The 27,877-nt window shown below is 45.9% G+C and overlaps 1 protein-coding gene across 1 annotated transcript in view; it reads left to right on the top strand.

The window, feature by feature from the left end:
- Positions 1-27,877, top strand: part of LOC138300886 (putative oxidoreductase YteT) — a 1,004,722-nt gene that overhangs the window by 908,784 nt on the left and 68,061 nt on the right. The window contains exon 17 of the mRNA XM_069240740.1: positions 7,541-7,705. Within this exon, the coding sequence (XP_069096841.1) occupies positions 7,541-7,705 (165 nt within the window). The remainder of the gene's footprint in view (positions 1-7,540; positions 7,706-27,877) is intronic.

The raw sequence follows: 27,877 nt of genomic DNA on the forward strand, positions 1-27,877 counted from the left end.
GTGCAGTGGTCCAGTTTTTCCCCACAGGGCATATGTTATGTCCCTGTTTCTGAGCATGTTTTGCAAGAAAAGGGCTTAACGCAGGCCCCTGCGGCCCAGTGGCACAGGAGGACCCCAAAATGTCAGGGTCCCAAAACCCTTCGGTGGCACCCTGCAGCGCAAGGCCTATGAATATTCCAGAATTATATCGGAGACTCAGGAGCCACTCATCACATTCTGCTTGGGGGCCCCATCATTTTGTGTTATGCCGTTGCTTGCCAGAGTCGGATTTTGATGTCGGACCTTCCAGGAGCTAGAAAAATTATTTCTTAGACACGTCTCCAATCGCCATTTTTAACCACAAACCACATTATTCAGCAACCCATTCATTTTCAGCAACTCATTCACCTGTAAGTTCCTGAAATTCACCCATAACCACAAAGGTTATTGTACTTGGTACAATACTGTGAACATGGATTGTCTTAAATTAAAAAAAAAAAAATGCTTGGAATGTAAGGATTCGTGTTTTCTTTAAACATCTTTTGTGACGTTGCGGTCTAACATGTGGCCTGAACTGCTGTTTATTCTGTGTCACAATGAAGACTCATGAATTTCAGTAGCATATGAAAATATTTTGCCGTAGTCACCTGGACAGAGTGTACTTTCCCAAGGACAGAGCAACTGTCCCAGACTGAAAGGCAGTCAGTCAGAATATATTCAGCGGTCACTGAAATCTGATGTTGGAGACAGTAATGCCACAAGTTCTTGGAAATATCGACCAGAATATGTAAGTTTGTTCCCCCTAACCGATTGATGTATCAGACGTCTGATATGTTGTCCATTTACAGTACAATGCAGCACCTTGTGCGGAGAAAGGGATTGGATTGCAAAGGCTTACACTAATAATTCGAGACAGTTGATGTAGACTCAGTTCCTCGGGGCACCATCTGCCCCCCGTCTCCACTGAACCACACCAAGCTCCCCAACCTCAACGACTGGCATCCAATTCTATGATTACGCGAAGATGGCCCTGCCATTCCACGCATCTATGTGGTCTAACAACCAGACCATCTCTGTCTCCGACAGCGCTGTCTGTCCCAAGTATGCTAACCCTTCCTGAAGATGTAAGATCTTCAGTCATTGAATAGCTGATAATGAAGGGAACCCAGAAAGATGACTTGGATGGAGGACAGCAAAAGACCCACCAGCCACGCTAGAATCCTCAATGATATAGTCAGAGGGGCAAGGGTCCTCCTCAACTCTTTCTTGATGGAAATCTGTTTCATCAGGGTTCATCGCAGTTGAGCCCTGATAGAGTCCACCTGAAACCCTAAGAACTCTATGGTCTGGAATAGACTCACAACCGATTTCTCCAAGTGATGACAAACCCGAGGTCTTGAAAGAGTTGGATAGACAAGGAAGGGTGCAGAAGGATCATGTCTTTACTTTGTGCCATGATCAAAAGATCGCCAAGATATATCATGAGATGTTCCCATCTTTCCCTGAGATACTAAACTACCAGGCATAGCAGTTTGGTGAAACACCATTGGGCAGATGAGAGACCAAAGCGAAGAGCGGCAGACTCGTACCTCTGGTTTCGCCAATAAAACTGAAGGAACCACCAATGAGGGAAATAAATGGTGATTGTTAAGTATGCATCTTTGAAATTCAGACGCACCAACCAATCGCCTTTCTGCTATAGATCCCGGAGAAAATTAATACCCTCCATTTTGAAATGGGGGTACACTATCCATAAGCTGAAAATTAAGGGGTCAGAATCAAGCGGGAACCGCCGCCTTTTTTCTGAACTAAGAATATTGTTCTGATAAACCACAGGGGAAGAGGTGAAGTCTCGACTATCTCTTGCTTGAGAAGTAGAAAGCGAATCTCATTGCCTGTAAAATTGCTCTCTGTTTGTGAAAAAAGAGAGGGGACTTTCTTGAAGCGGGGTGGAATAAAATTCAAGTTTGTATCCCTGCACTGTCTGCAGAACCCAGGGGTCTTTGGCAATTAATTCCCATGCATGTGGATGAAACCTTATCCGTCCCTCTAGAATAACCTCTGACAATGGGATCAGATGTTGGATCCACCACTGTTACCACCTCGGCGGGCATGACCACAACTTCCTCTGTTGTGGGTGGGGTAGAAGTTAAAAGAAGTGTATTAGGTACCCTGACCTTTCTGCGTGTACTCTTTTGAAGCCTGGTTGAAACCCTGGCCTGGTGGTTGGCTTCAGAAGCATCCAGCCCTGGCAAAAAAAAAAACACTACAAACATCTTTTTCATGGACATTTGGGCTTTGTCCAATGCGGAAAAGATAGCAGCATATTTTCCTAGATCTTTCACAAACTTGTCTCCAATAAACCGTTCACCAAAGTGCCTGCATCCTTAGAGGCCAATTCTGCTAATTTTGGGTCGATATACATGAGAAAAGACTTCCAGCACTCTTTGGACATGGCACGGCTGACTTTACCCAGAAGTCAAAGAGCTCTTTGGGCCAATTTCAGGATTGTTTCCCGATTGAGAATTTTCTTCTTTCGCCTTGACTGTGTTTTCAAGTATCTTTGTAGGGGGCCGAGGGGGTCCGTCACCATGTTCTATCGAGACCCTTCTTGGGATCCTTTGTAAATCTTTTAAGGAAGGTTGCCATATTTGGATCCAACTGTGGTGTTTCTGCCCCCTTCCCAAGAAAAGACGGGCGAGGACACTCTGATTTTAAGGTGTTACACACTTCGTGTTCAAAACGTTTCCTTAGCTTCTTTTGCACATAATGCGCCACCTCCATACATGGGACCCATTCAGTTAAGCGTGGGTGCACAGCATTTTCTGGGTCAAAGAGCAGATTTCATGACCAGGAGCCTCAGCATTTGCATGATGAGTTCTGCCCTTCCACTTAGCTGTAGGCTGTGGGCAGAGACATCTGCTATTTGTAAATCTTTGTAAGGGGGCTGAGGGGGCTGTTCACCATGCTCTATTAAGACCCTTCTTGGGGTCCTTTGCAAATCTTTTTTAAAAGGTTGCCATATTGGGATCCAACTCTGGCATTTTCACCGCCTTAGCAAGGAGAGAGGGGCGAGGACACTCTGAACTTAAGGTGTTACACACTTTATGTTCAAACCCTTTCCTTAGCTTGTCTTGCATATAATGTGCCCCCTCTATACATGGGACCCATTCGGTGGAGCGTGGGTGCACAATATTTTCTGGGTCAAAGAGCAGATTTCATGGCCGGGGGACTCAGCATTTGAATGATGAGTTTTGCCCTGCCGCTTAGCTGCAGGCTGTGGGCAGAGACATCTTCCATTTGTGAATTTGGGATGGAAAAAGTCCCAGAAGGTCCCGGAGGGTCAAAGCTCTCATATTCGTGGTCCCTGGGGACTGACACAGCCATTTGTGCTAGAACTTCATAGGAGAAAGTAGCCCCGATGAGGATCTCTGGGCAAATCCCAACTCAGGGATTTGGCCATTACTGGACTTGGCAGCATATCAATCAGATCTCATCAAAGATTGAGTAAATGGCTTCAGAGCCTTAATAGGAGTCTGATTCATGGAATCCTGCCCACGGGGACCCAGGGCGTCCACTAATCTCTCTTCCATCTGGTACTGATAGGGCACCTTTGACATGTCTCAAAAATATTCATCTTCTTCAGCATAGGATGCCATCTCCCTGATTATTCACAAGGAGTAGAAGAGTTCGGGGAGGGGTGGAATTAGCCCCAACACAAGTATAATTTAGACTCACTGAGAGTAATGAAGACAAGATACTGTCTCTGCCAGCTAAATAGAATGTGGAGGGATCACCTGTATTAATTCCCTAGCACAAGGCCCGTTTCATGTTTATTTGGCATGTCGGGTGTTCAAGGGGACCAGAGCATTTCACACCACCACCGAAGCAGACCAATCAGATCGGGCATAAAATAATGCTCTGCCTGGCCTCGCGTGCATGTGGACCATAGGAAAGTGAAAGAGGATGTGGTCCTCAGTAGGAGCGGCGTGCTCATCCAGAATCCCTGCTCCCACTCCACAGCTGGTGTATGCGACGTGCTAAGCACAACGAAACCCCCCGGAGTGAATCATCCAGTCACTAGTTTTCAACAAGTTATAAATATATATGCAATTCACAAATATATTAAAATGAAGGAGAAAAACACTTCTCTTCTGCTGCTGTTGCAAAGAAAGAGGAAGGACTATGGTGTCAAAAGCATACATACAGGGAGCTGGCACTTGATTGGGCAGGGCACTGGAATACTTGGGTTCTTGGGTTACGTAGTTTTGAGTTTTACATTTTTTTAATTGGCTGCTGCAAGTTACTCAGCAAGGAAAGAGAAGCATAATCCGAAGCCTCTGGTTCTGACATAGAATTGCTTTCTGCCTGTACAACACATCACTGTCAATCATACGTGTCACTCAGCCAAATCAAACACACTTTCCAAAGCAACATAATATGTCTTTGGGATTTCATTTTTAAATGGCATGTTTTGGAGCAGTGTGTAATGATTGAATAAAGCCATTCTGTAGGTTTCCATTGAAAGATTTGACCCATGCAATGAGTACATTGTCCTGGTCGCTGTTACCACCTCTAGTTTTGCATTTCAGACTTTTGTCCAGAAGGCCAGGCCAGAGGTAAAGCTTTTCCTTTTGATGGCAGCAGTCATCTCAGAAATCCAGTGGCTCACTGACTTAAATAGCTGTGGAGGAATTACAGGCCTCTGACATTTGAAAGGTGGATTACGGGCATGGGACTTCTTTCTGAGCTGGATTGGCTGCATGCCAACCATGGAAGCCCACATGACCCCATGCTAATCATGTCGTCCTGAAGTGTGGCGCTGGTTTGAACTTTTTTGCCAGCTCTGACTTTCGTTTCAAGTAACCCTCTGAATTCGGCTGTGGGCAAGGGTGAACGTTAGGCAGGGTAATGTGCAGCTCGCTACCTTTTAGTACTTTCATTGTGGAAGCACATTAAGACAGTATTTGCTCCACTGAGACTTGGCTCCAGAGAACAGCTCACGGTCGGGACCCTTGAGTCTTTGTGTGTGTTTTGAGCCACTGCCTCCTTTCAGAGGAGCAGTTATCTGGATCACATAGCAGGCATAATTTATAGCTGAATCCGAGCCACCAAAGTTGCTGAGCAGTTTCTGTTTGACCCTTCGTGAGTACATGGTACTGTCCATCAAAGAGGTGCTTTCTCTGGTTCGTAACAATTAAAGGACCTCAAGTCACAGGTGTAAAAAGAAATTGCGGCCATGTTGAAAAATCCCCTGCTCTTTAAAACCTTTGTTTGACCCAGTATTGTGTTCAGTTTTCATTGAATCTCTTACTGAAAAATTAAAAATTGTAAAAATACTTTTCCCAAAAAAATAATTACCTCATTTTAGATTAACGTTTACTCATGAAATTGGTAATGTCCTGTGGAGAAATATAGAAAATGTGACACCTTGGACCGGCCATGTCTTTGGCAGAACACTGGAATGTCTTCATGGAAACTATCATAAATAAAATAACAGCGTAATCATTATGGGCACTCTTTGGGATTCCCTAGTATGCTTGCTCGGAGGAGATAGACTGTAGCAGCTAAAGTATACATCTCAGAACCAGGAGACATAAGTGGGTCAAACCTGTGCCTCAGTTACCTTAACCGCAGAAGTGCAGGTGCAGAGTATGGGAAAAGACTATATTTAAAAAACTATGTAACTCACGTTTAGGTAACCTGTAATAGAAAAGTATTTATTATACCTAGTCAGTATGAGGCATTAATCCTCTCCGCCCCCCAATTGTGATGGAGTTTTGCCTCCCTTTCAAGACCCAGTTCCTCTTAAATATTCATATATATCAGCCAAGATTAAATATAGCAAAATATGCTGCAGACATTGAGTCTTCTAGATTAATACGACCAGCCTATTAGCAACTACACACGTTCCTAAAGTCACTTCTTGCTGTCCAGCCTTACTCTCACGCATCATCAAATCTCGTCGTGGGCAGTGGTGTCATACAAATTAGTTTAATTAAATGTGTGTACTCACTGGCAGCCCAGAAAATCCCCAATTCTAATGGCAGTAGTGTTAAACTCTGCTTCCAATATATTGGGCACGAGTTTGAATGATTTTGGGTTTCATCTGAGATCTCTGTTTAATGCTATCTGGCTTCTGTCTTGCTCTTAGGATCGGGTTGACATTGGTGACACTGCCTGTGTCCTTCAGTTGTTATCATAATCCATCACTCTTCTGTTCCTAGTGACTGAGGTTCTTTGGTTTAATGACAGATGAATTTTATACCTTTAAAATACTTCTGACTCTCCGTGCTCCGCGTCCATTTTGCAGGTGCCTTATTAACTATTTCGAACACTTCCGACCTGCGTTGGTAGGTAGACCTTCACCAGTGGCAGACGCCAACCGAGTGGGGCTCACTCTTCCTCTGGAAATCATGACTCACCTCAAAATTTTGGAAAATGCAAGTTGACATACATATTTGGCCTCCACTACTGAGAACACCATGCAGGCCCCCTCATTCATGGTGCATGAACTGTGCTTCTGACAAAACAGAAAAACACAGAGTGCTTACCTTTACATCTGGTTTGGGGAGCCAGTGTTTGAGAGCGTGGTGCTGATCTTACACTCCTTCACTGTAACACTCTAAGTGAGTCACTGCCAGATGTGGTATGCTGGTGTACGCAGTCTTTCTCTTCCAATGAAAAACAACTGACACTTGGATGCACCGCTCATATCCTAGAAGACGTTGTCACCTGTCTTCAAAATGGCCCAGAAAGGCTTGGAAAGAAGTCATGCGTTCTAGTTCACTTGAGTTACTTGAAGTAGCAGCACAATATCACAATGTTCAACTTAAGGAGGCAACTCTCCGTACAGGTCCAAAACAATGGTTCTTAGCCAGATTCTCCACTGCTTTTAAGCACCCACAGATACGGCACTGGTGGATACCTGACATTTGCAATGGCAGCAACTGACTTGATGATGATAGGGTTGGAACCTGTCTCCAATTGTTGCAACGCTGCAGCCTCTGACTCTCCTTCCTCTAATGCATGACAAAAAGATGTCCGCAGATGACACAGAACCTAGCCAAGACCCACCTTTTATAATAATGTTCTTTTATGACGAGGAGAACCCCAAAGGAACGAGGGCACGTATTTCCGGCACGTCCTTATTTGCACTGTAACAATGGCTGCGTCAGGTTCGCAGGTAGAGGGTTTGGGTTTTTGTGAACCTGGATCCGGACAAGAAATGGTCAACTGTCAAACTTTCTGCCAGCCTGAACTGACCAGCAGAGTCAAATATTTTAACATACCTTGGGAAGATGGAGCACATACTGGCGACTGTGCAGTTTGTGAAACGACAACATGTACTGCACAACTTGGCCTACTTCAGGGCTATTTACAATTCGCTTTGTTGTGCAAACCGGCTTTTTGTGAATGAGCCAAACAAAGATTGAGTAACCAATTTACCATATTTGTCCTCTTTTTAAGTTTCACAAACTTCTAATTTATTTTGTTAACAAAAGCACGCCTCCTTCAGAAACAAAGGTAGAATGTAATTGACTTCTTCTTTACTTTGCAGGGAGAACTTCGCTGCACAGGGGCGGGACCCATTGAACTTTTTAATTTCGTAACTAAGAACAAATCAGAACATCGTGGAAAATTGGCGGCCTTCATGCCACTTGGATTAATGGCACATGGTGGTGCAGATTACTATTTCATTGAGAATTTTACGGCGGCTGTAGCAGTAAGTACTGTGATCTTGAGGCATCAGTCATTTTTGGATTAGCAATGTTCTTATTGGTATACATGTTGTACGAAAGTACTATCATTCCTTATGATCATGTTTTCATGTGTGGCATTGATATTATCGAAGAATGCTTGGTGTGGCCATAATATTGTGGCACTGGGTTCCCATATTTGTGTTATATCGAACCTTCTCTGAATTGTAAATCCGGGTTGGTGCCGACCCACACAGCAGTGGGGTAGCATTGTGCAGCAGCGTGTGGAAGAATGTGCAAGACATAAGCTGTTTCAAACATTCATACTCTCGCAGCTGAAGCTTTGCTGTGGTTGCGCGATTGGCGTTCAGCTGGAAAGCAGCAATATTCCCTCAACATGGTCACAATAATTACATTTCATTCTGGGTTCCTTGGGAAGAGACGACAGATTTGCACAACAATGTACTGTTCCCTTTCTGCACTCTAGCACCCCTTTCATTGCCTTGTGTGTCACTAACCCGGTCATCTCACCAACCCATAGGTTTTGCTGTGGCAGACACCAGGCTCACAGTGGCACATTGTTTAGACTTCTCCTCATGCTGCTGACTGGGGTTCTTTAGAAACGTATCTTGGTCCTGTTTTGAGGTATTGTGTTACGCCCCACTGGTGTTAATGCTTTGGGATTGCCTCAAAGGTTTCTTGTTATTTGTAGTCAGGTCGCCTGTGGGCTGGGTACCTGCAACTGCATAATGTGCTGCACAATGGCCCTCAGTCAGTGCACATCCGTTCTAGCTCTTCAAAATGAAAGTTGACAGCCATGTCCTAAAATTTGATGCAATAGGAAGTGTCTTCTCTTCCATGTGCAAATGTGGGTCTTATCCTTCATTTGCATGGAAGCGATCATGGTTATTATGCCACATTGTTAAGGGCAATGGAAGCCTTTCAGACCTGGGATAATGATGCATTTAGCACATACTAAATAATGCATTTAGCACATACTGGCAGCACAATGTCTCTTGGCTGGATCCTTACCAGGAATATCCCCTGTGTGATATGTCAGAAGTTGGGAATGGTTGGTCCCTTATATGTCTCGCTTTGTCCTCCTTCGAGCGAGTGGTGGATAGACCGACACGCATACCCTTTTCTCTCTTGCACACAATCCTCACTCGCAAATGGCTATAGTAGTGTTTACAGTTGTCATACGTAGTGAAAAAAAACTATAGAGTATGGCACTGTACCATTGTGCATGAGTTGTTATTGTTAATGTTACGTAAAATCGGGTCCCTGCACTCCAATATCCAGGTGAGGGCAAAAGATGGCTTATTCTAATGATATTTACAAATGTCTGTAAGCCTTAACAATAATTCTGGACAAAGGATCAGGATGTGAGCCCGTTATTGTAAAGGGTGCAAACTCACACATACAGCCCATTGAGGTGGGTGTCACAAATATGGGTATCCAGTCCTATACAATGTAGGCACCTCTGAGATTAAATGTGTGTTGACAGTAGTACCACTGTGATCAGTGCTAATAGTGGGATCGCTTAGCTGCTGCTGAGGCCCATGGTAAACTGAAGAATTCTGAGAGCATGCCGAATGTACTGAGATGGAAGTGAATGGGGCAGTGTAGAGTGGTGCCTGTCACACTAATACCTTTTCACTGTAAACCCCATGCTATATATTTTTGTATGTGCCAGGAGTGAAGTCTGGGAGACATACTGGTAACACAACATATGCCTGAGCCCCCTATGATCACTGCTTCTCTTGAGATAGAGTGTGAAGAAGCCCTGCAGACAATGGCCCTGCCCATGATCTGATGACATAGAGATATATATAAAGCTCCAACTGGCATCTTGGCATCTGTCAATGCAAGTGTGACGCTCCTCTTGGGGCTTCATGGATGATATTCCTCAGCTTTTTGCCAGCAGTTAGGTCAAATGTCTCATCCTGAGGTTTCAGGATTTAGACTTTGTCGCAGATTAGAAGAAGATGTCTTTTACAGACTTGCACAATGTCTTCAAGTGTTGTTTGGGATCCATACACGATCTCGCGGTCTTTGAATTCTGTATCTTGATGTACTTAAAGGCCTCAGAATTGGCTGACATTATCCAAGTAGCAAAAGAAAAGGTCTGTGCTAGCTTTAATAATGAAGAATCTCCAACAGAACATCTTTCTAGTGCCCAAAAATGTTTCTGGACGGGGGTCAGATTCAGATATTCTTGCCATGCTTGATAATGAGCTTGGCCACACAGTTAATGACTCGGAAAGGGACTACCTCTTCCTGTCCTACAGTAAAGACGTAGATCTTTATCTGGACATGCATGTGCAAGTGGGCTCGATATATCTCCAGAAGGGAACCTCCCTTACCTCTTTGGCCCTTCTTCAAAGGAAGTCTTCTCATTCATTTTGGTAGTACGAAAAGCAGCTAGGGCAACAAAGTGACCTTGTCTACAGCAAAGTGAAATCTAACATTTTAACTGCGATCCTATAATCGTCCTCTGTAGTTTCGGAATCTCTGTAGCTGTTTAATAACAGCTTGGGAGAACCCTTTTTAGGGTCTAGCCTGCGTTGCATGCGCTCGCGCATGCGTATCGCAGCGAGACGCTTTAGTATTTAGAAAAGGGCTCGGAGCCCTGTCAACTTCACATCAGTGTTTTTTATTGGTTCGTGGGCTTGCCTAATAAAATCTGCTTGCTTTCATTAGTCGAAGGCACGCATACGTCATGCCTTTTCCGGTGGCTAGCCCTTCTCGAGCGCAGCGACCAAGTACAGAAAACATGCGAGGCTCGCTGTTTTCCATCGGGCTCGTGGACTTCTTTTTCTTTAATTTACGAGCGCGATCTCGCTTTGCAGAAGTCGAGCGCTTTACATTAAGAAGCGCCAATTTAGTGATAAGGGACATGCACTGGCCTCACACCCCTGAAATTAGTTTTGCAGCACCAAACGTTCCAGACCATATTTACAAAAATCTAGATAGACTATGTTACATCCCAAGCACGGTGGGGATGAGCTACAGTTTTGTTCCGTAGGCAGGCTCAAGAGAAGTATCTATGTAGGTAATTAAATTGAATAAGTCTGAAAAATGTAATGTTCCCTGCCCCTCTAGAGAGCGGACCTCAAGTTTCTCACATGCAGTCATGCAGCCGCAGCAGTCAGAGGTTCATCGCAGCTCCTCCAAGCTTGGTAAGTTCTTTGGTCCTTCCCATGGTTAGGGAGGGAAGTGTGAAAGTCTTGACACTGATTCCTCAGTCATGGTGCAGTCCTGTAAGTGTCATTACGGTTGGGTTTTCCAGTGATGATTACAACCAGGTCACACTTCTTGTTTGGTCCCAGTGGCCTCCTCAGGCAGTCTCCTCACAGTGGCCTCTCCTGGCACACATGGTCGCTGGTTACTCAGTGCACATGACGATGACCCACTCGGTGCAGCAACGACCATGGCTCACTTCATGGCAGCCTTCCTCTGCCATACAAGGGTCACCAACCTTCCCTGCATATGGGCAACAACCTGATTATTGCAGCAACTGTCTCTTCACACTTCGCTAATTGAATCCATTCAACAGGATTTTCTACTGGACCTTACTCCCTCCAACGCTCTCCTCTTCTTTACAGGGCCCCCTACCTTTGCAAGCAGGCAGGTGGTGCGCTCCAGGCTCCAGGGCAGGTGGTCTTGGATTCCATGGATGATGTACCCTCACCCAGCTGAGAGACTTGCAGGCCTTGGTCCCCAGTCCTGGTCATGGGCCAAAGTCTTGCAGAGCTTCTTCTCCTCGCACAACCTGACTGGCTACTTGACAGTTAACAATTTTTGGGGTTCCAAGTTTCCCTTTTTGTAGTCCATTTCCAGACACTAAATGTGATTTAGAGTCTGAGGCTTTGAAATGTATGTTGGGGGTCTGCTTCCTTTTAAGGTGCCCACTCCTTACCTTCCCTTCCTCCAGTAAGGATTCTGTCACAGCTGATGACACTCCAAAGTTGATAGCCCCACAGCACAGTTCATGGGAGTGGCTAGGAGTTCACACCTGGATGTCAGCCACAGTGATATGTGTATCAAAATATTGGCCCTGGGCATTAGCCCTATCTTCTTACTGAAATTTGACCACACCCCTGAATCAAGGAACACCCTTTGCAGTGTACTGGGGGAGCCTACCTCTCCCTCCCTCTAGTGTGTCCCACCCAGCTTACAGAAATGAAACAATACACCAATCTGTCTGAGGGGGTTTCTCTACCTCTTCTCATGTTTCACCAAACAGCCCTGGGTGTCTTAAAATGGAACCCAGTGTCAGCCATGTATTATGCCACTCGTAGTCACACATACACCCAGCACATGCTTATAACATACATGAACTGCACAGCACTACATCCTTCATGTATTGCACCACTCACATGCACACATACACCCAGCACATGCACATAACATGCACACACTGCATAGTACTGCATTACCCTGAAGTGTACCAGACACACATTCACCAAGTACATGTACACAACATACACACACTGCGCAACACCACATCCTTTAAGTATTGTGCAACTCAAAGGCACACATACACCCAGCACATACATATAACATACATGCGCTGCACTGCACATGCACTGCACAGTACTGTATTGGCCCTGTATTGTACCATTCACAGGCACACATATACCCAGCACATGTACATCACTCATGTACTGTGCAGCAGTACACGCCAAGCTGATGTAGGGCAAGGGTGAGTTAAGCATACAGTAGCAGAACTTTAAATGAGTGAGCCTTCAGGCCTCACTCCAGTGACAAAGGTAGAAAGTAACCGTTCACTCCTACTGATCACCTCCCGTAACCGCTGCGCTTGTGCTGCTAAAATTCTGGTAAAAGTAGTAGCCTTTCACCACATAAGGGTAGCATTTTGGGTGCCCCTCCCCGTCTAACAAGACCACAGTTTGTGAACAGGCTTATGACATGACACATGATCTGTTTTTGCCTATGACAATAGATATGAGCATTCGGGATTCAGACATCAGTTGAGTTGGGGCCTTCAGGGCAAGTATGCATGTCCATTCCCATGCGGAGGGCTTTTCCACCCCAACAGCAGTAAACTTGTCTAAAGCAAAACCAAGATGGTGGGCAAGCAAGTCATACTTAATGCTCCTTCACACAGGCCCTTGCCAATAGTTAGCACTAATAATTGAATCTCCCGTTTTCAGTGACCTGCGACTCCGCGGGAGCATCGGGGAAGGATTATGCACCCTTCGGCATGGAGGATTATAAAGGACTACAGCGGGAAATAAAAGACAACAAAGACAACCCTGCATATCTTACCCAAAATGGTGCCCACGCACTGAAGGAACCCAATACAGTAGAGCGAGAAAGAGCTCCAAGAGGCTGTTGCAAGCCCAGTGGAACGTCCAATACCAGAGGTCAGGGAGGCATGGTGGAGGGCAGGGACGGTGGCACACTACACCAGGTTCAGCAAAAAAACACTCCAGAGAACTGCATCATTGGAAGAATTAGGAAGAAGGAAAGTCATGGAGAATCACTGCTGCATTGATCGGCAAAGACCTGCTGAGCCCTACAGTGACAGTGGAGTAGACCAAGTTGCTCCCCCTGACTGTGGTGCTCTAGTGCAAGAGGTGCCAGTCCACTCACCCTCACAAAGGGGACATAGAGATTTCACCAGCCATCAGACTACCAAGATTTTAGAGACATTAAGACCCTGAGAGTGAAATGGGTGATAGCCACACATTCACCCCATAGTGATTGGTGAACTCATTCCCCCTGCACAAATAAAGCATTCAGTCCTTAATCATTCGAAAGCATGAGCGTGTCACTGTGGCATTATCTCACCCCTTGAGAAAAAACAAAAAAGGTGATCTTGGCCCCAGAACGAAAAGAGTAAAGGTTCCACATGGTGTAACATCTTGCTGGCCCAAGACTGGGGCCCTCAAGAGCTGTAAACTGTGCAAGATGGTAGCACTCAACTTTGGATGGGAGAAGAAACTTATGAATACCCACCACATTTATTATGGGCACAGCAAAGAGCAAAAAAGACACCCTCTAAGAAACACCTAAACAAACTGTTAACATGATGCCCACAAAACACCTGTTATGAGATCCAACAAGGAGGTTCTTTTCCGAAATCTTCGAAAAGACACCATCGCATGAAGAACAGGCCTCACTAAATACATGCATGAAATTAAACAAGACCTGGTGGAACTGAGTAACAGAGTGTCCATGCTGAGACGCCTAGGAGATGCAATTGAAGAAGAAATTAAAATCCTACACCAGGAACTGATGATAATTAAAGAGCATAACATCAACCTTTAAACACACATTGGAGAAATGGAAACACGGTCAAGGAGACATAATATAAGGAATGGAAGAGTAACATCAGGCACAATAGTGTTGGTCAAAGAGACATCATGAAATTACCCTTCATAATGTACTAGACAATGAAGCATGTGTAGAAGTTCGGCTTGACTCTATGCATTGCACAGGGAGGGCAATAACTGGGAGAAGCAAAGCAAGCAATATCCACTCATCTGTACAGATCATCAAACAGGAAGAAGAAATCATGAACTAATCCATGGTCAAGGGAATTATTTCACTTGAGGGTAATAAAATAAGGCTCTACCAGGATCTCTCCATGGGTACACCTGCATAAGTGCTACATATTCTGCCCCATGACAGACATTTTGAGTGCAAGGCAAATCAGCTACTGGTGGGAGCAATATTTTTGACTTATTTTTCAATGGTAAACCTCACCAAATAGATCCATGTTAGAAGCTGAGGTAATACTGGGCCTGCATTAGACTAGCCAATGCATACATTAAACCTATATCAGAAATAAACTGTGTTTGTGTATTAGCAGAAGGTGCAATACCACTGATTGTGGCTAGATGTCCCTGTGGAGGATTCTGAGTTAGTAGTGCCTTGGGGCAATTATCTTCCTTTAGCCCTTGAAAAATAAAGCACAATACCCATTTGCAGGACAAGCAAGGCTGTCAGAAAATTATTACAAACAAGGCCCTTAGAACACAAATTCTTCTCCGCTGTAAAAACAAAAGTTCTAGATATAAGATAGCTTAAATATGCATTGAATGGTGGAAAAGGTTATGATTTTTGCCCCCCTCTAACCTAGTATGACCAACAAGATAGCCTGGACAGAAAGAGCACATCGTTCTGAAAGTTTTGGTGGTGGTCCCATTGCTCTAGGATCACTTTAGTCTGAGTTATGGCCAACAATGTGCTTTAAAAGGAATGCCTGCAAAGCAATATGGGGTGAGTGTCTGTGCATACATTAAACCTTTATCATAAATAAACTGTGTTTGTGCATTAGCAAAAGGTGCAAAACCACTTGTCGTGGCTACATGTCCTTGTGGAGCCTACTGAGCTAGTAGTGCCTTGGGGCAATTCTTCATCCTTCTACCCTAAGAGAGCATAGTGCATTGCACATTTGTAAGCCGCGCAAAGCCGTCAGAATATTATTACAAACAAGGCCCTTGTAACACAAATTCCTCTTAGCTGTAAAAACAAAAGTTCCAACAATAAAAGAATTTGAAAATGCTTTGATTGGTCAAAGAGGTTATGATTTTTGGGCCACCTGTAACCTAGTGTGACCCACAAGATGGCCTGGACTGAAAGACCAAATCGTTCTGAATGTTTTGGTGGTGGTCCCATTTCCCTAGGACCACCACAGGCTGAGTTATGTGCAGAAATGTGTTGTGAAAGGAATGCCTGCAAAACATGATGGGAATAGTTTTTGTGCATACACTATACCTTTATCACAAATAAACTGTGGCCCATATTTATGAAAAATGACGTGCGTCATTTTTAAAAATGTGAGCTAGTGTCATTCCTTAGCGTCATACGTGCGCCATATTTAAGAAATGACGCACAATGGTGCTAAGGAATAGGTAGGGTAAAAAAAAATATGGCGCTAACCATTGCAATATGCCGTAAAGAAATATGACGCTAATGCTGCAAAAGTGGCGCTAGACCATTTTGCGGCAAGTAAGTATGTCGCAAAAGGGTTAGCGCCATTTTTTGACTGCATTAGCATCAAAACAAAATACATAAGCAGGAAAAAGTGCAAATTGAAGAGACGATGGAGTTTTCACGCCGGGAGAGACCCCAGGGAGTCACCCAAGTACCAGCCAGGAAGGTCCGGAAAAGTCCCAGGAGAAGAAGAGAATGCCCAAGTGTTACTTTAGTGAGGAGGAGCATGACATCCTGGTCAGAGAGGTGAAGGAGCACCAACACCAGCTCTTCGTCATCTCCAAATTATCAGTTGGGAGGAGAGATGCAATAGGACAGGAAATGGACAAAGTCAACAGAGTGGCAGGGGTGAAGGGGACTGTCACCGAGTGCAAGAAGCGCTGGCACGATTGCTAGTGCAGGACTAGGGATAAACTGGCCAAGACCCGAAAGGCAGCACTGCAGACTTTAGGTGGACGTTCCGCACCACAGAGGGACCTGGATGAGCTGGAATAGATGGTTGCAGCTGCCATCCCGGAGGAGCTGGTCACTGGAATCGCAGAACCACAAGTGTCCATGGCAATACCCATTGCACACACCTTCTACGCAAAGTGCTGCATGTGAAGGGGCCATATATACAAGGTGGCGTTAAGGCACAAAATGTGGCTTTATGCCACCTTGTAAATACAGCGCAGAGCATTGCGCCACCGGAGCATCACCAAAAAGTGACACTCAGGTGGCACTCTGGGCACCTAAATATGCCCCAAAATACCTTGAGAGTTTGACCAATGTGTGATGCACAATGCAACACATGAGTACAACTACAACCTTGGGTCAGTGACATGTCACTGAGCCTCCAGTGGCAAATAAATGGTGTGCCATGTCAACGGCCAAAACAATCTAAGATTGACTTTACACTATCTCATTGCAGAGGATGATGGCTTACCTCCTGCCGAGCTGCCTGTCCTGGATTTTACAGATGATATGGATGACCAGCTGCCAACCATCAATGAGCAGACTCTCCAGGATGTACTAAGATCCCTCCAGGCACCACCTCCAGTTGCAGGGAGGACACACAGCATTGTGGGGTCTCCACATCAGCCACCCAGCTACCAACACACACCACCAGCCAGTACTCACACGGCCCTGGACTCCTTCGACCCACAGATTAACTTTCAGAGGACAGTGGTAGGAGTCCAGCGGGAGCTGACCAAGCAGGTGGGGGTGGGGATGGAGACCGTGGCAGGCAGCCTAGATGGAGTTCGTACATACCTCAGTCCAAATAAGGACAACTCAGCTGCCATCGGAGACACCCACTCCCCACTATGTGGACTCCAGCAGTCTCTGGCCGACATATCTGCTGTCATGTGACAGAGGCTACAACAATTGCCCTCCCAAACTGGCAAAACTTAACAGACAACAGGCTATGCAGAATACCCTAGAGTCCATACAGCAGGAAGTGGCCGCCTGCGGGGAGAACATGGCTGCCTACCACCGTGATGTTTCTGCAATGTTGAAAAATCAGCAGTTCTTCCTTGCTGCAGTGATGCATTATGTGTTCCCACAAATGGCAGCTGCCCGGACCTTTGACTCCACATCTCTATCTCTTGAAGTGTATGTGGCCCCCCTCTGCTCCTACAACAGCACCAGCCATGGCACAGGAGGCACCACACACATCAGAGGATGAAGATGTGGAAGGAATAACATTCTCAAGGAAAAGCACGCAGTAGCACCAGTCTGTGCCACATGGACAGTTTATCCTTAGTTCTGGGCATTAGATCATGCCAGTGTTGTGACAGTAGTAAATGTGCCCTCTTTGCCCAGACACTGTTGACTTGTCTGATATGTACTGTCATTGTCTCTTTCTTACCAATTGGCAATTTTTTACCTCTCACTAATGCACACTACTCCTAACCATGTCTCATGACATGTCCCTCAACCCTGGACTCTGATTGTGTTACGTATTGCTAACGATCACTCATGGGATCTGTGAACTGGACGTTGTATAGAATTCATAAATACACTTGCACCTGTATATAAAGTACCTTGTTTACATGTAACATTTCAGCGTTTACTGTGATCTATCTACTAGGCTAAATTATTGCATTGCGTGAATCCATGTCAATGAGTACAGAATATCAGTACATGAGTGCATCACCATCAGGCACAAAGCCACACACTAGGATTCTAACATGAGAAAGGTGAATGATGGTGTTGTCGGCTACAACCAACTTGCTGAGTATTCTATACAAATACTGAATAGATATCCTTTGAAGTTGACATACGCCATGTATGGCTCTGAACTAAGTCAATGGTAATTTACATAAATGGAAGTACTAGTACAACACATTCGTGTGGTACAGGAGAAGCTAACTTTGTCAATCATGGGCACCTGCCAGTGTTGCAGGATACAGTTCTAATTTTGCCTGTTGTCAGATGTGCCACACTTGCCAAAAATTAAATGCAGGACCCCACCAATGACAGTTGAAGTTCCATACTTACCTGTCCAAGATAAAGTATATATACAAATTATGAAGGGCAGTAATAGTGGATGGCAAATGTATGGACTAGTTGACGTTATTTAGCAGCCAATCTGACTGCTCCTTGGTCATAGGTGTAGGAAAGTACCATCTTGCCTGGCATGTTACCCCCATATTTCACTGTATATATGTTGTTTTAGTGTATGTGTCACTGGGACCCTGCCAGCCAGGGCCCCAGTGCTCATAAGTGTGCCCTGTATGTGTTCCCTGTGTGATGACTAACTGTCTCACTGAGGCTCTGCTAACCAGAACCTCAGTGGTTATGCTCTCTCTGCTTTCTAACTTGTCACTAACAGGCTAGTGACCAATTTCACCAATTCACATTGACATACTGGAACACCCTTATAATTCCCTAGTATATGGTACTGAGGTACCCAGGGTATTGGGGTTCCAGGAGATCCCTATGGGCTACAGCATTTCTTTTGCCACCCATAGGGAGATCTGACAATTCTTACACAGGCCTGCCATCCTGGCATTGGGGGGACAATTCCATGATCCCCCGGGTCTCTAGGCCAGACCTGGGTACTGCCAAACTGCCTTTCCCGGGGTTTCACTGCAGCTGCTGCAAACCACTCAGACAGGTTTCTGCCCTCCTGGGGTCCAGCAAGGCCTGGCCCAGGAAGACAGAACAAAGGACTTCCTCAGAGAGAGGGTGTTACACCCTCTCCCTTTGGAAAAAGGTGTCAGGGCTGGGGAGGAGTAGCCTCCCCCAGCCTCTGGAAATGCTTTGATGGGCACAGATGGTGCCCATCTCTGCATAAGCCAGTCTACACCGGTTCAGGGATCCCCCCAGCCCTGCTCTGGTGCGAAACTGGACAAAGGAAAGGGGAGTGACCACTCCCCTGACCTGCATCTCCCAGGGGAGGTGCCTAGAGCTCCTCCAGCGTGCCCCAGACCGCTGCCATCTTGGAAACAGAGGTGTTGCTGGCACACTGGACTGCTCTGAGTGGCCAGTGCCAGCAGGTGACGTAAGAGACTCTTTCTGATAGGCTCTTACCTGTGTTGCTACCCTATCCTCCTTCCTAGGTAGCCAAACCTCCTTTTCTGGCTATTTAGGGTCTCTGCTTTGGGGAATTCTTTAGATAACGAATGCAAGTGCTCATCAGAGTTCCACTGCATCTCTCTCTTCACCTTCTGCCAAAGGATCGACCGCTGACTGCTCAGGACGCCTGGAAAACCGCAACAAAGTAGCAAAGACGACTACTGCAACCTTGTATCGCTGATCCTGCTGCCTTCTCGACTGTTTCCTGGTGGTGCATGCTCTGGGGGTAGCCTGCCTCCTCTCTGCCCCAGGAGCTCTGAAGAAATCTCCCGTGGGACGACGGAATCCTCCCCCTGCAACCGCAGGCATCAAAAAACTGCATCACCGGTCCTCTGGGTCCCCTCTCAGCACGATGAGCGTGGTCGCTGGAACTCAGCAACTCTGTCCAAGTGACTCCCACAGTCCAGTGACTCTTCAGTCCAAATTTGGTGGAGGTAAGTCCTTGCCTCCCCACGCTAGACTGCATTGCTGGGTACCGCGTAATTTGCAGCTGCTCCGGCCCCTGTGCACTCTTCCAGGATTTCCTTTGTGCGCAACCAAGCCTGGGTCCCCGACACTCTAACCTGCAGTGCACAACCTTCTGAGTTGTCCTCCGGCGTCGTGGGACTCCCTTTTGTGTCTTCGGGTGAGCTCTGGTTCACTCCTCTTCCAAGTGCCTGTTCCGGTACTTCTGCGGGTGCTGCCTGCTTCTGTGAGGGCTCCCTGACTTGCAGGGTGCCCCCTCTGTCTCCTCATCCAAGTGGCGATATCCTGGTCCCTCCTGGGCCACAGCAGCATCCAAAAACCGTAACCGTGACCCTTGCAGCTAGCAAGGCTTGTTCGCGGTCTTTTTGCGTGGGAACACCTCTGCAAGCTTCTTCACGACGTGGGACATCCATCCTCCAAAGGGGAAGTTTCTAGCCCTCTTCGTTCTTGCAGAATCCAGAGCTTCTACCATCCAGTGGCAGCTTCTTTGCACCCTCAGCTGGCATTTCCTGGGCATCTGCCCACTCTCGACATTATCGCGACTCTTGGACTTGGTCCCCTTGTTCCATAGGTACTCAGGTCCGGAAATCCACTTTGGTTGCATTGCTGGTGTTGGTCTTCCTTGCAGAATTCCCCTATCACGACTTCTGTGCTCTCTGGGGAATATAGGTGCACTTTACACCTACTTTTCAGGGTCCTGGGGTGGGCTATTTTTCTAACCCTCACTGTTTTCTTACAGTCCCAGCGACCCTCTACAAGCTCACATAGGTTTGGGGTCCATTCGTGATTCGCATTCCACTTTTGGAGTATATGGTTTGTGTTGCCCCTATACCTATGTGCTCCTATTGCAATCTACTGTAACTTTACATTGCTTGCATTACTTTCTTTTGCTATTACTGCATATTTTTGGTATTGTGTACATATATCTTATGTATATTTGGCATCCTCATACTGAGGGTACTCACTGAGATACTTTTGGCATATTGTCATAAAAATAAAGTACCTTTATTTTTAGTATATCTGTGTATTGTGTTTTCTTATGATATTGTGCATATGACACCAGTGGTATAGTAGGAGCTTTGCATGTCTCCTAGTTCAGCCTAAGCTGCTCTGCTATAGCTACCTTCTATCAGCCTAAGCTGCTAGAAACACCTCTTCTACACTAATAAGGGATAACTGGACCTGGTACAGAGTGTAAGTACCCCTTGGTACCCACTACAAGCCAGGCCAGCCTCCTACATTGGTTGTGCAGCGGTGGGATAAGTACTTGTAACTACTTACCACTTTGTCATATTGTACTTTTCATAAGAGAAAAATATACAAAACAAGTTCAGTGTATGTACACCTAACCAAAAAGTTTTGCTTTTCTTCTCTTACACTATCTGCTAAGTGCTGAAAAGTACTCCTAAACTTTCAAAAAGTTTCTAAAAAGTTGAAAAGGATTTTTTTATGTTTCCTTAAAAAGTCCTGAAACTTTTTCTCTCTTTTATCTGTCCCTAAACCTTTTCTATCATGTCTGATGTAGGAACTCCTCTTAATTTGGTCAGCACAGCTTATGACCACCTTAACTTTAAGGGCCTAAAGAGTCTCTGCATTGATAGAGGTTTAGTGGTAGGAAAGAACCCTTCTAGAGAATTATTGTCTAACATGCTTATTGAAAATGATAAGGCCTTAGCTGGCAGTTCAATTGAGAAGTTAGGAGATAGCTCACAATCTGACTCAGGGGTGCCCCCAGTAAGAGTTTTAGAGGGTGCCCTTCCTAATCTGCCCCTTAGCAGATCACCTAGCAATGCTGGTAGTAATAGAAGCTCCCATCATAGTAGAGATGTTTTTGTTCCTGGAGGCCAGGTTGTTAGAGTGCCAACTGTTAGGGTCATTTCTCCCTCTGCTCATTCAAATCTTTCTTCTGTGTCAAAACATTCCCAACCCACCCACCCTGATGACAAGATGTTAGAAAGGGAACTCAATAAGTTGAGAGTGGAAGAGACCAGGCTGAAGCTTAAACAGCAACAGCTGGCTCTAGACAGGGAATCCCTGGACTTAGAAAAAGAGAGACAGAGGTTGGGGTTTGGACCCCATGGTGACAGCAGCAGTATTCCAGATAGCAATCCTGTGAGAGAACATGATTCTAGGAATCTGCATAAGATAGTTCCCCCTTACAAGGAGGGGGATGACATTAACAAGTGGTTTGCTGCACTTGAAAGGGCCTGTATGGTACAGGGGGTCCCTCAAAGGCAGTGGGCTGCTATCCTATGGCTATCTTTCAGTGGAAAGGGTAGGGATAGGCTCCTTACTGTTAAGGAAAGTGATGCCAATAATTTTATAGTTTTGAAGAATGCACTCTTGGATGGATTTGGCTTAACCACTGAACAATACAGGATTAAGTTCAGAGAAACCAGAAAAGAGTCCTCACAAGACTGGGTAGACTTTGTTGACTATTCAGTGAAGGCCTTGGAGGGGTGGTTACATGGCAGTAAAGTTTCTGACTATGAAAGCCTGTACAATCTAATCCTGAGAGAGCATATTCTGAATAACTGTGTGTCTGACTTGTTACACCAATATCTGTGGACTCAGATCTGACCTCTCCCCAAGAATTGGGAAAGAAGGCAGACAAATGGGTCAGAACAAGAGTGAACAGAAAAGTTCATACAGGGGTGACAAGGATGGCAAGAAGAAGGATGGTAAGTCTTCAGACAAGGGTGGGGACAAATCTAAAAATGAGTCTTCATCAGGCCCACAAAAACACTCTGGTGGGGGTGGTGGGTCCAAATCCTCTTCTAATCAAGTAAAAAAAACATGGTGCTATTTATGTAAAGTAAAAGGCCATTGGACAACTGATGCCAGTTGTCCAAAGAAAAGCACCGAGCCTCCCACTACCACAACCCCTACTGCAACCTCTAGTGCTCCTAGTAATAGCAGTGGTGGTGGGAGCAAACCTACTAATAGCCAATCCAAGGGAGTAGCTGGGCTTACTTTTGGTAATTTAGTTGGGGTTGGTCTTGTTAGGGAGACCACAGAGGCTGTGTTAGTCTCTGAAGGTGCCATTGATTTGGCCACCTTGGTTGCTTGTCCCCTTAATATGGATAAGTACAAGCAACTTCCCCTAATAAATGGTGTTGAGGTTCAGGCCTACAGGGACACAGGTGCCAATGTTACCATGGTAATAGAGAAACTGGTACACCCTGAACAACACCTACTTGGTCACCAGTACCAAGTGACAGACGCTCATAACAACACTCTTAGCCACCCCATGGCTGTTGTGAATCTCAACTGGGGGGGGGTTACTGGTCCAAAGAAAGTTGTGGTTGCCTCAGATTTACCTGTAGACTGTCTACTAGGGAACGATTTAGAGACATCTGCTTGGGCAGAAGTGGAGTTGGAGGCTCATGCAGCAATGCTGGGCATTCCTGGGCATATTTTTGCTTTGATAAGGGCTCTGGCCAAAAAGCAAAAAGGACAGGGTGACTTGGATCCTGGAACAATGGACCAAGTGCTCCGTAAAGCTAGGGTTAGTAAGGGTAAATCCCTACCCACTATCCCTCCCTCTACAGATGATTCAACTTCAGAGGAAGAAGAATGTTCCCCCTGTGCAGAACCTTCACCAGAGGAGCTGGCAGCAGACACTGCTGAGCTTTTGGGTGGAGGGGGGCCTGCCAGGGAGGAGCTGAGTGTGGCACAGCAAACCTGGCCCACATTAGAGGGTCTCAGACAGCAAACTGTCAAACAGCAAAATGGGGATGTCAGTGACTCACATAGAGTTTACTGGGAGGACAACCTCTTGTACACAGAGGCAAGGGACCCAAAACCTGGAGCAGCCAGGAGATTGGTCATTCCCCTGCAGTACAGAGAGTTCCTCCTAACTCTGGCACACGGCATTCCCTTGGCTGGACATTTGGGTCAGATTAAAACATGGGAAAGGCTTGTCCCCCTGTTTCTCTGGCCTAGGATGTCAGAGGACACAAAATACTTTTGTAAGTCCTGTGTGACCTGCTAAGCCAGTGGCATGACTGGTGGCACCCCAAAGGCTCCCCTGATTCCACTGCCTGTGGTTGGGGTTCCCTTTGAAAGGGTAGGGGTTGACATAGTTGGCCCCCTTGACCCTCCTACTGCTTCAGGCAATAGGTTTATCTTGGTGGTAGTGGACCATGCCACAAGATATCCTGAAGCAATTCCTCTAAGGACCACTACAGCACCTGCAGTGGCAAAAGCCCTCCTGGGAATCTTTTCCCGGGTGGGTTTCCCAAAAGAGGTTGTATCAGACTGGGGTAGCAACTTTCTGTCTGCATACTTGAAGGCCGTGTGTAAGGAATGTGGTGTAACATACAAATTTACCACACCTTATCATCCACAAACAAATGGACTGGTAGAGAGGTTTAATAAAACTCTCAAAGGAATGAAAATGGGACTCCCTAAAAAACTCAGGAGGAGATGGGATGTCCTGTTACCTTGCCTCCTTTTTGCTTACAGGGAGGTACCCCAGAAAGGAGTGGGCTTCAGCCCCTTTGAACTCCTATTTGGACACCCTGTAAGAGGTCCCCTAACACTTGTGAAGGAGGGTTGGGAACAACCTTTAAAAGCTCCTAAGCAAGACATAGTGGACTATGTACTCGGCCTAAGATCCAGAATGGCTGAGTACATGAAAAAGGCCAGTAAAAACCTTCAGGCCAGCCAAGAGCTCCAAAAGCAATGGCATGACCAGAAGGCTGTTCTGATTCAGTACCAACCAGGACGGAAGGCGTGGGTCTTAGAGCCTGTGGCCCCAAGAGCACTCCAAGACAAATGGAGTGGACCCCACATCATTGTTGAAAAGAAGGGAGAAGTCACCTACTTGGTTGACTTGGGCACGGCCAGGAGTCCCCTTAGGGTGCTCCATATCAATCGCCTAAAACCCTACTATGACAGGGCTGATCTCACCCTGCTCATGGCAACAGATAAAGGACAGGAAGAAGAGAGTGACCCTCTCCCTGATCTCTTCTCTTCCACCGAAGAGGATGCTCTAGTGAAGTGATACTCAAAGTACGGCCCGGGGGCCGCATGCGGCCCTCCTGACCTTTACATGCGGCCCTCTGGTTAACAGCAGGACTGGGCTGCTGTTTACTCAAATTTGCACAATGATAAAAAATATGTTAAATTAAAGGAAACCCCTTATTTAAATGTTAATTGGAGGCAAAAAAAGGAAGTAACTAGGTTGTCTTGCACCTTTAGGAAAGCTTTCATTTTTAAAGGCCTACTGCAGCAAAATTGTATAAATATAATAAGGTCTCTTCAAAAATCAAAACTGTATTTCATTAACATACAGAGCCGTTTCAACTTAGTACATCAGATTGTATCAGTAAATTGAGAAGTATTTGCTTTTTAAGTGATGGTTTTCAAACATAAATCCGGAAACATTCACCCCCCCACCCTGAAAACTATGCCAATAGTGAACTAATAGGCACGTCAGTTGTTATGGGCACTCTTTGGGTGGCCTGGGTTCTTATTACACATGAACAGTATAGTTTATTAAATTAAACACAGGAGAAGGTTTTGTACAGGGCACATCCTGAAGTCAAGTATTTTGAGGTTCTCTTATATGCACTAATGAAGAAAAAGGGCAGAAGTGAAATAAAAGAATTGTCTAGGATCACACATTTTACTAAAGTGGGGAAGCCAGGATTCATACCAGGTTTTCTGGTTTCACATTATGCAGGTCACCCACCATACTGCACCCTCCGCCTTCCGCCTAGTATCAATGCGGCCCCCGGTCACATCACAAACCAAACTTTGTGGCCCCTGAGAAAATGTTTGTGAGTACCCATGCTCTAGTGGAAGGTGTAGTTTTGGCAGACTGTCTTACTGCTGAGCAGAAAGACAACTGCATAAATCTCCTAGGTCAGTTTTCTGAACTCTTTTCTACTGTGCCAGGCACCACTTCTTGGTGTAAGCACACTATAGATACTGGAGACAGCATGCCTGTCAAAAGTAAGATCTATAGGCAGCCTGACCATGTCAGGGAATGCATAAAACAAGAAGTTCAGAGAATGTTTCAACTGGGAGTGGTTGAACATTCTGAAAGCCCATGGGCCTCTCCTGTGGTGCTTGTACCAAAGCCTCACTCTAAAGATGGGAAAACAGAAATGAGGTTTTGTGTAGATTACAGAGGTCTCAACCAGGTAACTAAAACTGATGCTCACCCTATACCCAGGGCAGATGACCTCATAGATACACTGGCTTCTGCCAAGTATCTAAGCACCCTTGATTTGACAGAGGATGCTAAAGCAAAAACGGCATTTTCGACTATTGGAGGGCACTACCAATTCACAGTAATGCCCTTTGGTTTGAAAAATGCACCTGCCACTTTTCAGAGGTTGGTGAATACAGTCCTGCAAGGGTTGGGGGCTTTTAGTGCAGCATATCTAGATGATATAGCTGTCTTTAGCTCCACCTGGGATGATCACCTGGTCCACCTGTGGAAAGTTTTGGAGGCCCTGCAAAAGGCAGGCCTCACTATCAAGGCTTCAAAGTGCCAGATAGGGCAGGGAAAAGTGGTTTATCTGGGACACCTGGTAGGTGGAGAACAGATTGCACCACTTCAGGGGAAAATCCAAACTATCATAGATTGGGTTCACCCTACAACTCAGACCCAGGTGAGAGCCTTCTTAGGCCTCACTGGGTATTACAGGAGGTTCATTAAGAACTATGGCTCCATTGCAGCCCCACTTAATGATCTCACTTCCAAGAAGATGCCTAAAAAGGTATTGTGGACAGCTAGCTGTCAGAAAGCTTTTGAGGAGCTGAAACAGGCCATGTGCACTGCACCTGTCCTAAAAAGCCCATGTTACTCCAAGAAATTCATTGTTCAAACTGATGCATCTGAATTAGGGGTAGGGGCAGTCTTATCGCAACTCAATTCTGAGGGCCAGGATCAACCTGTTGCTTTTATCAGCAGGAGGTTGACCCCTAGAGAAAAGCGTTGGTCTGCCATAGAGAGGGAGGCCTTTGCTGTGGTCTGGGCACTGAAGAAGTTGAGGCCATACCTGTGTGGCACTCACTTCATTGTTCAGACAGACCACAAACCTCTACTTTGGCTAAAACAAATGAAAGGTGAAAACCCTAAATTGTTGAGGTGGTCCATATCTCTACAGGGGATGGACTATACAGTGGAACATAGACCTGGGAGTACCCACTCCAATGGAGATGGACTCTCCAGATATTTCCACTTAGACAATGAAGACTCTTCAGGACATGGCTAGTCTTATTGTCCTTTGTTTGGGGGAGGGTTGTGTAGGAAAGTACCATCTTGCCTGGCATGTTACCCCCATATTTCACTGTATATATGTGGTTTTAGTGTATGTGTCACTGGGACCCTGCCAGCCAGGCCCCCAGTGCTCATAAGTGTGCCCTGTATGTGTTCCCTTTGTGATGACTAACTGTCTCACTGAGGCTCTGCTAACCAGAACCTCAGTGGTTATGCTCTCTCTGCTTTCTAAATTGTCACTAACAGGCTAGTGACCAATTTCACCAATTCACATTGGCATACTGGAACACCCTTATAATTCGCTAGTATACGGTACTGAGGTACCCAGGGTATTGGGGTTCCAGGAGATCCCTATGGGCTGCAGCATTTCTTTTGCCACCCATAGGGAGATCTGACAATTCTTACACAGGCCTGCCAGTGCAGCCTGAGTGAAATAACGTCCATGTTATTTCACAGCCATTTACCACTGCACTTAAGTAACTTATAAGTCACCTATATGTCTGACCTTCACCTGGTGAAGGTTGGGTGCTAAGTTACTTAGTGTGAGGGCACCCTGGCACTAGCCAAGGTGCCCCCACATCGTTCAGGGCAAATTCCCCGGACTTTGGGGGGACACCATTACACGTGTGCACTGTACATAGGTCACTACCTATGTACAGCGTCACAATGGTAACTCCGAACATGGCCATGTAATATGTCTAAGATCATGAAATTGTCACCCCAATCCCATCCTGGCATTGGGGGGACAATTCCATGATCCCCCGGGTCTCTAGCACTGACCCGGGTACTGCCAAACTGCCTTTCCTGGGGTTTCACTGCAGCTGCTGCTGCTGCCAACCCCTCAGACAGGTTTCTGCCCTCCTGGGGTCCAGCCAGGCCTGGCCCAGGAAGGCAGAACAAAGGACTTCCTCCTTGAGAGGGTTTTACACCCTCTCCCTTTGGAAAAAGGTGTCAGGGCTGGGAA

The sequence above is a fragment of the Pleurodeles waltl genome, chromosome 6 (assembly GCF_031143425.1).
Source record: "Pleurodeles waltl isolate 20211129_DDA chromosome 6, aPleWal1.hap1.20221129, whole genome shotgun sequence".
In the NCBI taxonomy this organism is placed as follows: Eukaryota; Metazoa; Chordata; class Amphibia; order Caudata; family Salamandridae; genus Pleurodeles; species Pleurodeles waltl.